This window comes from Elaeis guineensis, chromosome 7, assembly GCF_000442705.2.
Source record: "Elaeis guineensis isolate ETL-2024a chromosome 7, EG11, whole genome shotgun sequence".
Classification (NCBI taxonomy): domain Eukaryota; kingdom Viridiplantae; phylum Streptophyta; class Magnoliopsida; order Arecales; family Arecaceae; genus Elaeis; species Elaeis guineensis.
In genome coordinates, this window is record NC_025999.2 from 17,178,882 (window position 1) to 17,196,375 (window position 17,494).

Here is a 17,494-nt window from a genome sequence, read left to right on the forward strand (position 1 = left end):
TTTGTGTCTTGACTTAATCAGTCTTTTCCTTTCTCCTATATTCAGACATCAGAGCTCTATGTCTCCACTAGGTGAGTCCCCCTTTTTTATATCAACCATTGGCAATTCCAAGCTTGTCATGTCCATCAGATGTGGATCAAGGGTGGTGATGAAGGAATTGGGAGAGAATTTGGAGGGTAATTATAGGTATGTGGAGGTTGAGCAATGGTTGTAGATGTGATCGGAGTTTTCATGTAGGTAGCACAAAGTAAGGTGGATAATTGGTAAGGAAGAATAAAGAAGGGGGAACGAAAATGGATATGCGGATGGAGCGGTCATATAGAAAGTAAGAGTGTGTGGAACAAACTTAATAATTTCATTGGCCATTATCAAGGTTGATCCAATGATGTTTGGATTGGTAAACTATCCATGGAACCTATCAAAACTTTTCTTGCTAGTTTCTGTCCAACTCTTCTGTTCCTTTCTAGTGAATCCTATATTTGATTCATAAGAGCTATGTAACTCAAGGTAAAATTTTCTTCAATTTTTGTGCTCTGTAATTATTTCATGTCATTTCTGGTGTTTTGCAGGAAAACTTAATCCGTGATGATCATAAACTTATTCTGTTGGCATCTCTTAGTGATTCTTTGGAATGTCTAGCAGATTCCATCGAAAGGTAAAGCTCATTTGTTAAATTTGGTCTTTGAATTAGTTTCATTAGTTTTTTAATTCTAAAATAATCACAGCCTACTAAAATTGCATTTGAGGCAACAAACATTAGTACATGGAGTAAGGAATTTTGTACCTATCCTAATCAGTCGGTACACTCTGTATCGAGCCGGACTGGTGGAGAACCGAGATGGTTCAGTTGGAAAAAGTAGTCTATCGGAGGAGGGAGAGGGAAAGAAAAGAAGAGAGAGGAGAGAGAAACAGCAGATGCTGTCGGAGGCCGACAGTGGCCGCTGCGGTTATCGGAGGGCCGCGAAAGGCTCCATGGCTCGACTATCATCTGATATGGCTTTTAAACGAGCGAGAAAGAGAGGGGGAGCGACGTATCAGAGGGAGGCACAGCCGGTGGAGGGGCCGTCGGAATCTATCGGTTGGCCGTCGTGGTCACCGGACGGCGGAAACCATACTGGCGGAGCTGCGGCTGCGGAGTAGGGGCGACAGCCCTTATTCCTTCATCACGTTTTTTTAAAAATGGTGATGAATAGTGAAGCGGACAATTGGTTTGAAGCCTTTGCTGGCTTCACTTAAATGAAACTGGCGAACCCATTGCCGGCTTCACTTTTTGAATTTTTTAAAAAAAAATCAAAAACAGTGAAGCCGACAATTGGTTCAAGTGAAGGTGGCAAATCAATTGCCGGCTTCATGCTTTTCTGGATTTTTTAAAAAAAATACCTATTTCACCCTGCGGCGCTGCATGCATGGAGTCTTCCATCCGACGGCCACGACGGTCAGCCAGAGGTTGTCTGACAGCCTCTCCGACGGCTTTTCCTCCCTCATTTTCTTTCTTCTCCCCTCTGTCTCTCTATTTCTCTCTTTTTTTCTCTTTTCCTCCTGGTTCTCTTCCTTTGCCTGTGTCGGTTTGTACCAATCCGATCCAGTACTGATCCGTACTGATCCGTACCGCCGGCAGGCCAGCACGGATTTCGGTATCGAGTCCGCGAACCTTGGTATGGAGTAATGTCCATTTTGGAGTAATATTATTTTTTGAATCTTACCTTGAAAACTAAGTTTGGTTTAATTTAATGTTGGAAGAAATATTTGCTTTTTTGTTTTCCTTTTAATGTTTTGATTTGTTATACTTGAGTTATTAAACAAGGAGTTTTATCTTATAGAGGTTTGTTCTGAATTTTCAAACTTCATGCAAAAGAATCATGCTTGTGAGCTGTGGATTGAGATAGAAAATGGTTAATGTGTCAAATATCTGAGGTCCTTGGATATTTGTAGTGAGGGCTGCAAGGGTGTCCGTTGGATTGGGGATGTTCATAATTGAGACCTAATCCATATTTGAGCTAGGCCAAAAGAATTAAATCCAAACCAAGTCCAACTCCGTTTGGGTCGGATTGGATTTTATCAATACATTGGATTTTTTTGTATCAAACATTGTCAAAATTATTCCAAACACAAACCATAATAAACAAGTATAAGTTGATTACTTGATTATATCATAAAAGTATTGATTATATCATAAAAGTATTATAATAAGGAACAGTAAGCAAAATGTACACATTATCAAAAACAAGTTCTACATCAGATTTGAATGATAACTGCATATAATATAATCAACAACACAAACTGTCGATAGATTATATTTTGAAAAGAAAGCTAATTTCTCATATTCAAAGAGGGTTTTGAAATGTATCATATTGCTAGTTTTGGATCGGTTGGGGTTCAGGGCAACTTAATGATCCAAATCCAATCCATATTTGAAACTGCTCATGTTTTTGCATCCAAATCTAATCCAAATAATTTTGTTTCAGTTTGGACTGGATTAATTTAGATCAGTTCCAGATCGGAGAGGGTCAATCTAATCCACTCACAGCCCATCTAGGGTTAGCTATCTTGATCTTATTTTTATTTACTACTACAGCTTATCTGATCAATAGATTCCAACAAATTACATGGATATAATATCAGAATTTGAGTACTAAAAATTCGATCAGTAGTTTGTCCCAACATCTAAGCAGCCAATCGTTTAAAGGTGTGCATGTCCCATGCTTTGCCGTCAAATAATCTATGTTTTCAGTGCTAATCTCCTTGATTGTCAAACTTTCAATAAATTCTGATTATTTTATGTATCATCGTTTTTACAAGCACTGATTCATACTTGCAGCTATCCTGTTACAATCAATTCACTTGCATGTTGATTCAGGCTGGATCACTGTATAAAGCAACCTGTTTGCTTTGAGATCTAGTTAGAAATTTTCAAAATTAGTTGATGGGGGTTTTCATGAGCAACCCCAGGGTTACAATATGTAAGAGCATTAATAAGGATTATGCACCAATGAAGATCTTTCTTTAGTTTTATATTACTAGGTGACTTAGAGTCTATCATGGTCATCTGGGATATAAATTTATCAACCAACTACTTCAACAAGCCTAGCCGGTCATTAAAAAAGCAATCATGTTCATCTCATCTCTACATTATTTAAAGAAAAGACGGAATACTGCAGCAAAGGATACAGAAAGAGAGGTTCAACTAGCTTGACTTGAACCAGCTTTTTTCAGGGTCAAATAGACTCGATTAATATCAAAGAGGACTTGATTTGCAACATAGGAGACCTTGGTAAGGAGTACAGACCAAAAGAAGAACTGCTTCAATTGGAATTTCATTAAATAAGAAGAATTTATGGTGGTAAGTTGCATATTCCTGTAGAGTGTTTAGAAGGACTGTTAAAGCCAATAATATTGGATGTAACAACAAAATCCTATTCGAAGTTAAACATATTCAAGGCTCTTTATTTATTGCATGTTTTCATGCATCCAAAGCAATGAGTGGAGTTCTTTTCTCCCACATATATCTATTCCTTGCATATGAATGAAATGGTTGTACCGTTGTGTAGTAGATGCCACTCATAATTCTTCCATCCATCTCCAACTTGAACTCATCCAAGTCTGAAGATGTGGCAATTGTGGTTGATTGGAAGTAACATTAAAATTCAATAATCTTCAAAATAAACAATACAATCAAATAGAGCATGACTAAAGTTGTATTATAATGCATAACTCTTAAACAAAATAAGCTTACAAACTTGATCATATCGTAGTATACACGATATTATACCTTCAAAAATACAAACAAAATACAAATTACTAAGCCACTAATTCCACTTCCATGATCACTAGATTCATAGAGGCAAATTCAAGTTACTGAGTCCACTTCTTTCAAAAAGGTCCAATATAGCCCCTCATCATTCTGAAAAATTGTGTGGATCAAAAGTTTTAATAGATCAAGATACTATAAAAAGTTCATAACACAAGTTTAGGAAAAGGTTCAAATACTTCGTATAAAATCATGTCAAATAATTGCCCAAGTCAAATGACAAAGTATAATGTTATGTTACCTTTTTCTTAAATTTATAATTTTATTTTTTTTACATAGTTTCATATTTTCTTGCAAAGGTTTGCTTATACCCTTGAGGTCACATAGATCCTTATTATTCATCATATAAATCATTGCTGCCACTGCAGGTAAGGCTGTATAAATCCTTGAGGTATACAAATACCACTTAACTGAGGATCTAGATACACCATTATTGGTAATTCCAGATGAGTCTCTCATTGATAATTTGAATAAGGTCACTCATATGCCTCTTGGACTAGGGTCTTCTAATTTTCAAGTATGAGACCTTTTTTAAAAATTAAATAAAAATTCATATATGATCCAGCAGGAAACAAATACTTCATTTCAAGATTGATGTAAAGAAAATTTTGATGAGCACATAATTATAGGTCAGAATTTTGATGAGGATATAATTTTAAGTTAGAAGACAAATATGACTCCAAAATAGCAATTCAAAAATTCACATAAATTACAAAATTTTCGAGTAGACACCGAGAATAATTTCAACTAACTTTTGTCCAGATTCCAGAAAAGAATAGGTAAGGGTTTGACAATTAACTATTAGTTTCAGAATTATTTTAATATTGAATCCAATGACAGGTCAAAATTTTAAATATCATAAACTTTGGAAACAATTGAATGATTAGTACTTCAAAATGACATAGCTTGATATCAAAAACAAGTTTCAAGGGCACCAATAAAACTTAATTCGAGGAAACATGGAAGAATTACTTGAAGGGAGTCCTTGGTTTTTGGAAATGTTGGCAAGATTATTTAATCTTGAAACTAGCTGATTGGCTCAAAGATAGAGGAGAAATCTTAAAATGTCAATTTCTAAAGGCATGGAAGAGTCACTTACATGGGAATCCATAGATTTTGGAAAAGACCATATGTTTTAGAGTATCTAAAAGCATGAGCTTGATTGGTTACGAGATTCAAAAGTACAATCAAGATGCATGGAGAGGCTCCTTATTGAATGTTGCAAATGAAACCACAACTATTTATCTAAGCTGTCCTTTGTCATTGCTGTTGCCATTATCGTCGTTGCATCATCACCATCATCTTCAGCTTCTCCTCCTCTAGAATACTTACCTTTCCTTTCTCTTCCCTTTTCCCATCCTCCTTGTCTCTATTTAAAAGCAAGAGGAGGTGGTTGAAAGTATTCGGGGTGCACAAGGTTGGTTCTAGCTCGGCACAAGGTTGGTTCTAGTTCGGCAAGCCCCCCTCCTAGACAAAGCAGGTTGATTGGTTTTATAAGTCTGGCAAGTTGAGTATCTAACACAGTAGGCAGACCAGAAGACAAGCAAGCAAACATGCCTTATTTACATTAATTTTTTATATCAATTTAGTTAAAATATATGTACTGACGGTTATACAAACATATGCAAGGTTTTAAATCTTGGGGAATAGGGGTGCCTAGTTTTTCCATGGATGGGATACCCTGGCATCCCACCTTGTTGACAGGCATCCCACTAGATGCCCTCCATCTCTTTCCCCTTCTTTCTTTTACTTCTTTCTTTCTTTGTTTTTTTTGTTCTTTCTTTCTTTTTTCTTTCTTTTCTTTCCCTTTTTCCTTCTTTCCTTCCTTTCTTTTTCTTATCCCTTCCTTTCTTTCTTTCCTTTTTCTTCGTCTTTTTTTCCTTTCTTCCTTTCCAACCTTTTTCTTTTCCCTTCCCTTCTTCTGCCCCTTTTTTCTTCTTCTTTCCTTCCTCTGTGTTATCTTTGTTCTTCTTTGTCCATGTAGATGGATTTCGGAGTCCTATCCCTATTTTGATCTTGTTGTCTCACAGGAATGGGACATGACAGCCAAGATGCTCCCCATACCACTAAGTTTTAAAACACACGCACACGTGTGTGTAATGCTTTTCAATTATAGGTTGGGTTGTTGCTTCCTCTCCTTTTGGTTTCATATAGCAAGGCTTGAGTTAAGATGGCATTCTGGCAGCCAGATGATGTTGACAAAATCTTAACCCATCGAACATCACTATAGTGCTTTTTTAGCTTTTCTGTTCTTTGGATCTAGGGTTTTCTATGTGATTATATAAGGTTGTGGAGGGAGACGACTAACCAAGCCTGTTGTTAGACTCATTCTTTTTGAAAGGCCAAGAATGTAATTATTTCTCAACTCACCATTGTAGATATGATTGTACTAGCTGACCAAAGGGGTGATAGTAGTGGAGAGGGCAAAAGGAGTGACAAGAGAGGAAGGCGGTGCTTAGAACTTAGAAGGTGGCAATGTTGGATGACAAGCAAGTAACGATCCTACTCTAGATCATTGCTTTTGTTGAACATAAGGTGGAGGTTTTGGAAGAAACACTTATTGGGAATTGACAAAATAATTGCTTACACTATAGGTTGAGGCCTTGAGGGCTTGTTGGGCAAAGAGATATTCCATTGTTGAGGCAAAATTTCTAGTAGTCTTGGGCTTTGGAGGAGTTTGTAATGTAGAAGGGGTAGAACAAAGGAGATAGGTAGCATTGTGGGTTTTAATCATAAGTTGACTACATAGTGACATAGACTAACTTTTTTTTTTTTTTTTGAAGATACATAAAACTAAAGTTTAGGTTAAATTTATCTACAAGATTGATATGCCCGTACATTAATAGATTAGATTGATTGATAAGCATTATGATGAAATCCTTATGACTTCTTTGACATTGAAGCAATGTCACTACAAAATCTACCCCACTTAGAGATAGCATTTTAGGATAGAGTTTGAAATTTATCATCAAGTTCAAATGATGGGATTAATATTTAGATCAAAAGTCATAACTAAAAGGCTAGAATTTGCAAAATACCCTGTATCTTAGCATTATTGCTTTTTTATTACTTTAACCATTTAATGCAGCACTTGATTGTTTAGAAAGCTTAGGATTGTATTCTTGTATAGTTGGGTTTGGATTTCCTTGTTTGTGTTATTTTATTTTTTATTTTGGGATTCCTAGTTTTTTTTGATTGTGCACTATCTTGCCCTGTTTGTTGTACTTGTTCCTTAGGCATCTATCTTTCTTAGAGAGAGAGAGAGAGAGAGAGAGAGAGAGAGAGAAATTGATGCTGCAAGTTTGACTTGGAAGCAGTTAACCTCAACCGTATGTTTCTTATTTTAGCTCATCATATTAAGCATATAATGTTTTCAAAATAACCCACCACTAATGCATGTAGCTCGTTCTACCCCTAACTGCAATTATTGGGCCTTGATCCTTGTATCATTGTTAGAAGGAGGTGAATTAGTGCTTTCCCCTATTGTCACACTCCTTTGCTTAGCAACCAGAGGTTTTGGTTCAATTCTTAGGTGGTGCATCCTTAAAAACTTGGTCCTGGGTAAGCAGCTAATCATAGTATGAGTGGTCTTCCTCCATTTCTCAAAGAAAATTCATTGTTAGGAGTCCATATTTACATGATGCAAAATAGGTGTTCTATGTAGGAAAATGCCAAGTGGTTAGGGCCCTCATTATTGAACACCGAAAATAATCAAAGTGTAAACTGATGTTTACCCGTAGAAAAAAAATAAAAGGCCATTTCTCTGCAACATAAAGGAGGGATACAAGGAGATGGTTGGCTTCTTCAGGGCCATTATAATAAACATTTAGGGATAAGAGATTCGGTATGAAGGCTGTGGAATCTGAAAGCCTGGCTTCAAGGAGGTTTTTATTTGAATCTCCATGCTGAAGTGGTGCTGTGGAGAGTGGTCTAGGGAGCTGCAAGGTCTGAACAAAGGATGTCTACAGTAAGTTTTGAAGATCGATGTCCAGAGCTCCCCTTTAGATCCATCCTTAGATGCATTGAGATGTTATTAGATCCACTATAGATGCATTGAGATGTAGGAGATTTGTGTGGTTTAGTTCTTGTGCCAATCTGCATTGAAGTGGAATTATTGAACAAGGCCAATCAGTATGGTGGGTAGATAACGGGAAATTAAAGAGAGAGACATGAATTGAAATGTTGGATTGTTTATCTTTGCCTTTTTTAAATTCTTGAATTCATGTTGTTAAGCCTAATATCCATTGTTGATCCTTTCCCTATTAGTCTAAGCTTTTGGCAGGTGAGTTAACATGGTATCAAAGCTTAGGTTTGCTAGAGGTCACAGATTCGAAAGTATCTGTTGTCTTGACTGATTTACCTCTCCATGTGCGTAGTTGGGGCTACACAGTGAAGGGGTAGGTGTTAAGTATGGTATACGTTGTTGATCGGTTCCTTATTAGTCTAAGCTTTTAGGCTTTAATGGTTACTTACTGCAACTTAATGAATACTGAGCAATACACATGATTTTCTAAAATAATTTCTAACAGGTACCTGAACATCACAATTTGGAATGCTACTTATTGGAATCTTGTGAAGAATCTATGCAGTCTATGTGGTCTCTGCCTTCCCAAGTTTTGGGCACTTAGTAATTAATCTCTCTCTGATGGACTCCAAAGTAACTCACTGATAAATATCAGCTTTTTTTCTTTTTCTCCTTTTCTGGAACGAGGGCAGGAGGAAGCCCAATTGAAATCAAGGTGCAGGATTGAACCTAGGTTGTTGGTATCCAATGCAATATTATCAACTCAACCAGTTGACACAGTCGTGAAGAAAGCTGATAGATTTTGGCAAAAGGTAGATAATTAGGCTGATGTCATTGTTGATGTAGGTGAACAGTAGGAATACCTTATCCCACAGTTTGTATTTGGAGTGCAGAATAAATTTGAAAGTAATATGTAAAAAAGGAAGCAAAATTTAAATACAAACATAAAAAGCAATAAAATAAAGAGACTTTAGGGATTTTAGAATGAAACCAACAGGTTACTGAAGGTGTTGCATCTTTCATCTTGTTGAACTGTTGATGTTTCACCTTCGATTGTCACATAGCCTCAGTTAAAGAATCCAAACATAATACTAGTATCTCCTCCCAAACCATAAAATCACAGCATACGCTCTCATGGAATGTTTAATTGCATAAGAAAACTAAAGAGAATTCAAAGAGAGTATTATTGCTTGATCATGAAAACTAAGAGAGTACAGCATTAATTTGTTAGCATTTCAGGGTCCTTGTACATATTGGAATATTTGGGGCCTCAATAACTAGGACTAGAAAAACATGTAAAAGAAAAGCTCGGTTGTGACAAATCAATGAGCTAAGTTCTAATGGCTGTTTTATACATTGGAAAATAGGACTCTCATCATCAGGAGTTGGACAGCTATATCTGCCATTAGACAACTCCAACTGCCATTGGGTTTGAGTTGCTGATGTCAGGAGAGCTGGACTATGGTTTTTCCACATGTAGTAGGAATTATACAGTAAAGTTTCTACTATCTGAGTCCCTGACTTCAATTTTTATTTGGAGGTTGACATGAGATTATCCTTATCAAATCTCCTCCATTCTCTTATTTTAACTAGTCAGCCCAACATTCTCACATTGCAAACGTCTGTTTTATCAAGTCATGCTTTCGCCACTTCTTTAAACTGCATCTTTTTTTATTATTTTTATTACATTTTCTTTTCATTGTATGGCTTACTTAGGTGCCTTTGTCTCGATGGAAAATTTTCAGGCTTGGAGAGTCTTTTGTAGGAGTGCCCACTGATACGGATGAGAAGGTCCATACTAAGCCAGCTAATCGCCGTGAACGGACTACAAGTGCAATTCCTAAAAACCTTGCATCTATTGCTGATGAGTATAAGAGACTGGCAATTGATTGTCTCAAGGTTCTACGATTGGAAATGCAATTAGAAACAATTTTTCACATGCAGGTATGTTGTTTAGGTAGGATATGTATATGGATATTGTTTTGGTCATAATTGCTGTGATGCGGACCTTCAAGATTAAGATCAGGAGTGAACATGGATTCATGCAGGAAATGTCCAATCGGGAGTATGTGGAAGATCAAGATGCAGAAGAACCTGATGATTTTATAATTTCACTTACAGCACAGGTCTATTTTTTATTTTTTAATAGTATAGCCTATCAAAAAGCTGCATGAATTTTGTGCTATTTGAGTTCTTTTTTACCATTCAGCAACTTCTCTTTCAGAATCTTCATTATATGGCTGTTGGCTGATGCTGGTGGTTGGCATGATAACATACTGTCTCATGCCAACATGAACCAGATTATTTGGGAATGATACATAAGGCTGAAGGTTGCTCAATTAGTATGCTAATCTTTGCACTTATTCTATTTTTAGATTCTAATTAATAGGGAAGTAAACATGCTTTCCTTTCCACATATATATTATTGATAAATTTAAATCCAGACTATTATCTCAAAACATACTAAGACCTTGGTTATTGATGATCATGTCCTGAACTTAGGCACCACTATTTAAGAAATTTAAACCATCAACTAATATAAGTTAGCACTATATCTAAATAAAAAAAGATAGAAAGGAAGTTTAATTTGTAATGAAGCAACAATATGATACCATCTGATTGCTCAAAGATAAATATGAAGAGATGGATGTGGGTTGGAACCACTTACAAAGTAATCATGGTACAACAATGGCTGCATGAATATACCTCTACTGATGCAGCATATTGAAAGTTGAAGTGGAAATAGACATCATTTGCAATATGCGTTACATATGGAGAAATCTTATTTACGAGTGAGACCATATACTGTACCATGTAGTATGTGGTCCACTACTTCAGAATTTGATGGTCAGAACTTGTAACAAGTGACCATGATGTGGTGTATTTGATACTATTGCCTCTATAGAGAGACAGAGATTTGTTGCTGGTTAAATGGCAGGGCACTCTCTTTCATTTTATATCTGAAGGTCTTCAACTCTAAATTCTTCACTTTGTTGCCGCTTGAGTTACTATGATTTGCAGGTGTTTTATAGACCTTCTACTCTGCAAAACACCCCATATGAGGCATAGTATTCCAGGAACCCCCGAGTTGTGCAGTCAGTATTTTGGTGATAAATTCAAGCACCTGTGTCATAACCTATCTTATTTGATGCATCCTTTTTCTTTTGCAGTGATTGAAAGAATACATCTAAATTATACTATTCCACATGTTTGTCATAATTTTGGCACCCTAATGGCTCTCTTCATTTATCGTTTTAGTGGCATATCGTGTTTTTATGTTGCTAGAAAGTTGTCTTCTATGGTTCCATGGTTCAATGTTATACAGTTTAATTCTAAAAATTTGTAAACCTCTGCATTTCCTGCATTTATCTGAACTGGCTAGTCTCTAAGACTTTGTTAACCATAGCTTGTTTATCTGATATGGTTATTCCTATTGACACTTTAAATCCATGATGAGCTTATTCCATATATGCGCAGATTACTCGTTGGGATGAGGAAATAGCACCATTTGTTGAAGAGTCAAAGAGGAATTATATATTTGGCGGAATATGTAGTGTTGCAGCAAGTGCATCTGTCAAGGTTCAACTTTACATCAATGGTTTGCTAATGAATAAAAGTTTCATGTATAAATTTACTTATTGAGATTCGAAATCTTCAATTAGGCGCTAGCTGAAATGAAATCCATTAACCTGTTGGGAGTCCAGCAGATATGCAGAAATTCCATTGCATTGGAACAGGTTGGATATTCTTCTATTTCTCTTTTGCTGCTCTCTTTCTGCGATTTGAGCAACAGGTTTAGCAACTTAATGTCTTAATTCTTAAAGCTAAAAGCTTGTTACCAACAAAAAATCTCTAATGGTCATATGTAGGGGTGTTCACTAAATGGTTCAAACCGTTAAACCAAACTAGATCAAACCATTTTTATCAGTATGGTCTGGTTTGAAAACTAAAATGGTATGGTTTAGTTTATGATTTGCATATAAAACGGTTTAATAGTCTGGTCTGGTTTTGCAAAAATATTAGACCAGGCCAAACCGTTAACCATAATATGTGCATATATATATACTAATATATAAACCCTAGAATAGAGCCTAGTTTTTGGTTGGCTATAGACGTAATCTTCACTTTAATGGTTCAAGAAATCGGAGCTATATATTGGTCCGAAAGCTATGCTGATAATTTCAGTCTTTATTTAGCTAGAATATTTTTCTTTCTCAAGATTTTTCGTCTTCTACGTTGCAATTTATGAGGCCGTTAATCAAACCAGACCAAACTGTAATTCAACGCTTTGGTCTGGTTTGGTTTGAGTGATAAAATTGTCTGGCTTGGTTTGTAAAATTGGCAAACTGTAATTTACTTATTTGGTTTGAGAATATCCTTAAACCAAACCAAACCAGACCGTGTACAACCCTAGTCGTATGATCTTGAACCAAGGATTTAGATCTTGACGGGATGCTCTACAGGACATCGGGATGAGGTACTATCCCATGTGTCAGGACAGGGCCATCCCGCTAGTGTCCCAGCATCTCGATCAGGACATTCTGAGACATCTTCTCTCAAATGTTGAGATAGGGTGGGATGGCGGGCGTTCTATTTCGTGAGAGAACTGGGACAGCCCTAACCCATAGGATTTAAAACCTTGCCCTAAACTGAATCTTGCACTTAATGATAGGATATCGCTGCCTAAGGTTATATATTATCTTTTTTCTTATGGTGTGGCTGAGAGTTCTTTCTGTGTTCTTGCCAGCTCAGATATCTTGTACCCTCAAATCATCATCGCTTTTCATACTTGTCTACAGAGAGACAATTATTGACCAACTAAAAAATGGGCTTAGCTTTTAAAAGAAATGGTAGAATATTTCCTAATAATTGTTGATTTTGCAGGCTCTGGCAGCCATACCTCCAATAGACAATGAAGCAGTCCAGCAGAGACTAGATCGTGTCCGGACATACTATGAACTTTTAAATCTGCCATTCGAGGCATTATCTGAACTCTGAAACACTGTTTCCTTTTAGTGTTCTTTCCTCAAGATTGTTGACTCTGTTTCCTCATGTCCAGGCCTTGCTTGCATTTATTACAGAACATGAGTACCTCTTTACAGCGAAAGAGTGAGTTGAACATCAAATAACAAGCAAACTTAATGCATATAATGAGAGAATTGATTCATATGATGGTTGTTTAACAGGTATTCCAGCCTTCTAAAGATCAGTGTCCCAGGCAGAGAAATTCCAGCTGATGCAGAGCAGCGGCTCTCCGAAATCTTGAGTCAATAGTCTTGCTGACAGAATTGAAGCCGTATTTGTCATTTCATAAGCGTGCATGAGCTATGGATGTGATACAGATCTATGTGATGATAACAATATGACAAGCACCTGTCATGCGTAAGGAGCAGCATCTGTGCAGACCATTTGGACTACAAGCCAATAGCTACGTATCTGAAAATTTTAAAATTTTGCTGCATCTTGTAGTCCATTTTGGTTCTATTCTCTCAAGTATTGATATAAGGTTAATATTATTTTTGTTTTTGATATATTCTTTTGTCATTGTTAATAGTACTGATTTGGTGGTATACAATGATGATTCATTTCTTCACTGCAGTTTTCGGTGGGTTTTTTTGTTGGTAACAAGGGGGAACAGTATATGATGAATGGCCCTCTAGCATGATTTGGATGGGCTTTTGAGTGCCTAAGAATTTCATGTTGAGGATTAAGAAATGTGTCGAGTGGAATGAGTTACCATGTTTATAAGATGTGTTCCTTAATTCTGAACTATGAATGTCTGGCTAATAACACATGAATATAAGTTGCTTAAAACCATCATATTTTATAAATTTGTATCATATATCTTTTACAAGTAAATATCAGTAAGTATCTTTCTGTTGATGAATGTTTCTGTATTTTAAGAAAATCTGAAGCGTCTTTTTCTGTTATAGTGTTGTAATATTGGATATTTTGTTTTAGTTGCTACTCATATAAGATATCAGCTATATCCAAGAGACATATGTAAGAAATTCAATCTCTAAAGTCAGTGCTTTTAATAGTTGATAATTTCATCTTACCCTGGTGACATTAGAAAAGTAGTTAAGCTATGAAATCAGCTAATAAGTTTGTTTTAAATATTGAATGCTAACCATTCATTATTCTAAGTGCTCATGCTTTCTTGTAGTATCTCATAGGGTTGAGGAAATAATCAAAATTCGAAGAAATTCACCCAATTTGACCTAATAAACATCAGTTTCAGTCAGTTGAAAGACATAAATCGGTTGGAGTCGGATTGGGGTTTATAAAGGGGTTTATAAAAGAAATCAAATTTCGTTACTATATTTTTAATCCATATAAAATTGAATCTAATTAATGTAGTATTTTATAAATTTATTTTTATTTTGGAATGATATTATTTAGATTTTAATATTTTATTTTAAAAAATATCGTATCATTTATTTGGATTTATGAAAATATTAATGTTGAATTATTGATGGAAGTATATCAATTTGATACAATTTTAAAGTAAAAATTTTTAAATATAATTATTTTTAAATGAGTAAATTTTTTATTTTTTTTGTTTTGTATAGACTCAAAAATAAATTCAAAATTTGTAATTTATAAAATTTAAATTTTTTTAATATTAAATCGATAAAAAGAAAGATAAATAAATTTAAGTGGATCAACATTGGATTTAAAATCAACGTTGAGTCAATATTGAAGTTCAAACTGATACAATCTATTTGTATCCGCTATAAATTTTTTACTTCGGTTTTAGGCATTTATGCATGATCAGTAGTCGACAGTGGATTAAATTTTTTTCAATCTGATTAGATTTGATTGAATAAAATTTTTTTCTTAATTCGATCAAATCTAATCTGTGCATAGCTCTTATTATCCCATATGACCAGCATTTTCAAGCCTCATCGTCATTTGCAATAATTCTTGGAGTTGTTGTTGCCATTCCTTGAGCAAGCAATCGAGGTTACTGCAGAAAGTAATTATTTAATAATTTCTATGGATTGTTGCAACACATCTTTTGTTTCTTGTACGCATCAAGCACAGGCAGGTCTCATTTGACTTAAAATTCTCCTTCATTCTTGGATGAAGCGGGTCCAATCTTATTATAATTGAAATGAGCTGTATGCCCGTAAAAGCATATAAAAGTAAGGAATTGTTATGCTCGTCTAACTTCCCTTGCGTAATAAACCATCAGGTGCTTGAATGCATGTACATGCATATAAAATCGGAATTTTTCTTTTTGATATAAATATAAAATTGGAATATGAACCTCCCTTTCAACTACTGGAGTGCCGAGTACCAATAATGCTTATTTGTCCTCATGTTAAAATTTGGGAATTTAAAGTTAGGAAATGGACTCTTTATTCTTAAAAAATTTGAGTTTTGAGAAATTTTTTTTTTAAATTAAACTTGGATAGGGTGTTCCTTATTTACATGTAATGAATGCAAATATACATATTTACGTGTAACGTCAGAAGTAAACAAGTTTGTAGCTATACCCAAGAAAACATAAACAAGTTTGTATACAATATCTTGCCCACGTCAAACTCTCTTTTGTCTTCGTGGTAGTTTGCACTTTGCACACTGTAGCCCTAGACCTAACTGACCCAATCTAGCTAACTCTTTATTTATACTAACTCGCTTAAGTGATTACCGGCCAAAGTAATCGATCTTAGTAGATAGATAAAGAGGGCAGGTGTTTTCTCTCTCTCTCTCTCTCTCTATATATATAATAATAATAATATTTTGTGAAGAAATATTGGATTGTTGCCAATTTAGCTTTTCAGATGAGTTTTATTATGTCACATAAAAAAAATATCTCTTCACATTAAATTATGTTATTAATGTATGATATTATTATATTCTTACAATTAAAACCTAACACCTTTTCACATTAAATTATGTTATTAATATATGATATTATTATATTCTTACAATTAAAACCTATTTATATAGATAGTTGATGAAGTGATCATAAGAATTTAAATGAATATTATTTTATTATATTATATAATTTTTTTTTTTCAATCTGATCAGATTTAGAAGAAAAATTATGTTCGTACATCCGACCTCATGTAACGTGCGGGTCTTCGACTAGTTTTGTCTATAACAAGGAGGGGAGAAAAACAAGGAAAGGAAGGTGGATAGATATAGAGAGGAGGAAAAGAATAGGAGAACAGATATAGAGACGAGGAAAAGAATAGGAGAGGAAGAATTTGGAGATGGGTTCCGAGAGTTTTGGTGCAACTATAAACAAACTCCTTAATCTTTTCAATAAACAATTACTTTTTTTTATTATTTGTTTAATTTTCAAAGGTCGGTTTTAAGCTTAAGTTAGATTGCTTTTCTACAAATCTAGAAAGCAATATTATGCTTTTCTCTTCTTTCATAACCCTTAAAATTCAGCTACTTTCAAAAAAAAAAAAAAAAATTGAAACCCTAAAGCTTAAATATTCCTTGAATCTTCAGATAAATTTATATGTATCACCGCTAGAAAGGGACACAAACACGATCCAACATGGCTTGAAGCTGCTATTCGACTTAGGAAAGGTTTAAGGGAATGGTTGGGGAAGGGAAGAGGCACCCTATTCGGCCTTAGGCATAATGGCCTAGACCCATTCTTTTTTGTGGAAAGGAGTATATGACATGCCCACCATATGTAATGCATAATGTCCAAAGTATAGAAAATCCATAATTCTAGTCCTATGGCACATCCTAGGATGCTGTTATTCGGGCTTTGGTGGTCATGGAACTTACCAAGGGATTAGACCAAGGAGGTTTGGACCCTGTCTACTTGTCTAGATATACAAAGAAAGGAGAAAAGGATGCAACGGTCTACAAGTAATCTACAAGCTATTCTAGAACTTAGATAAAGAGAACATAAAAAGAAATAAGAAAAATGCTTTTCATCATTAAGGAGCAAGAATTTTCATTGAATCAAAAGCTATTAAGTAACATCAATCACACGATCAAAGCATGTAAATAAAGGAAAAGAGGAGAAAAGAAGCTTCTCTGGTAGTGCAATAACCTAATTTGGCATGTCTCCTCCTTGCAAGAAATCCCTTGAGGGATTTCCTTAGCTTGAGCTCCTTTTTGCTCAAGGCCTTCTTGAATCCTTAGATGAGCATGTTCCTTGGGTTAGGAATCTAGATTTAGGGGATTAACAGAAAAAACAAGGTGGCAAAGGGGCAAGAAAATCTAAAGCTAAGGAACCTAAGCTAAAACTAAGGGTAGGAAATTTATAATCTTCAAGAAAGGAATCTCATCCTCTTTTTATAGGGGATATTTATATAAGGGGAAGCAGAGATCAATGGCCAAATTTAAACTTCTTTGAATTGGAGAAGAGTTAAGATGATGTCAAGTGGCATTCAAGGATTAGCTTAAAGAAAGAGTCATGGATTAAAACTTTGGTTCAAACAATAGGATGCTTTCTCCTAGTTCTGATGGTTTGAAATGCTTCTTTCCATTTTTTTTTTTGGAAGGTGAATTAGGTAGAGATAAAAAATATCCAATGTGTTTAATATTATAATCTTTTGTCCATTTTTTGATAATCTTCAGGTTGATTTTTGGGCATTTTTTGAGATGAATTTAATTGGTGGGATAGATAATTTAAAAAATTATGAAATTTCAACTAGGACACCTAGCCTATTTGGATTTAA

The 17,494-nt window shown here is 35.1% G+C and overlaps 1 protein-coding gene across 1 annotated transcript in view; it reads left to right on the top strand.

The window, feature by feature from the left end:
* LOC105060457 (exocyst complex component SEC8) overlaps positions 1–13,425 on the top strand; it is a 79,325-nt gene extending 65,900 nt beyond the window's left edge. The window contains exons 28-35 of the mRNA XM_073260957.1: positions 570–655; positions 9,578–9,776; positions 9,881–9,958; positions 11,310–11,411; positions 11,495–11,569; positions 12,717–12,812; positions 12,892–12,941; positions 13,019–13,425. Coding sequence (XP_073117058.1) covers positions 570–655; positions 9,578–9,776; positions 9,881–9,958; positions 11,310–11,411; positions 11,495–11,569; positions 12,717–12,812; positions 12,892–12,941; positions 13,019–13,106 — 774 coding nt within the window. The 3' untranslated portion in view covers positions 13,107–13,425. The remainder of the gene's footprint in view (positions 1–569; positions 656–9,577; positions 9,777–9,880; positions 9,959–11,309; positions 11,412–11,494; positions 11,570–12,716; positions 12,813–12,891; positions 12,942–13,018) is intronic.
* Positions 13,426–17,494: the final 4,069 nt, after the last annotated feature.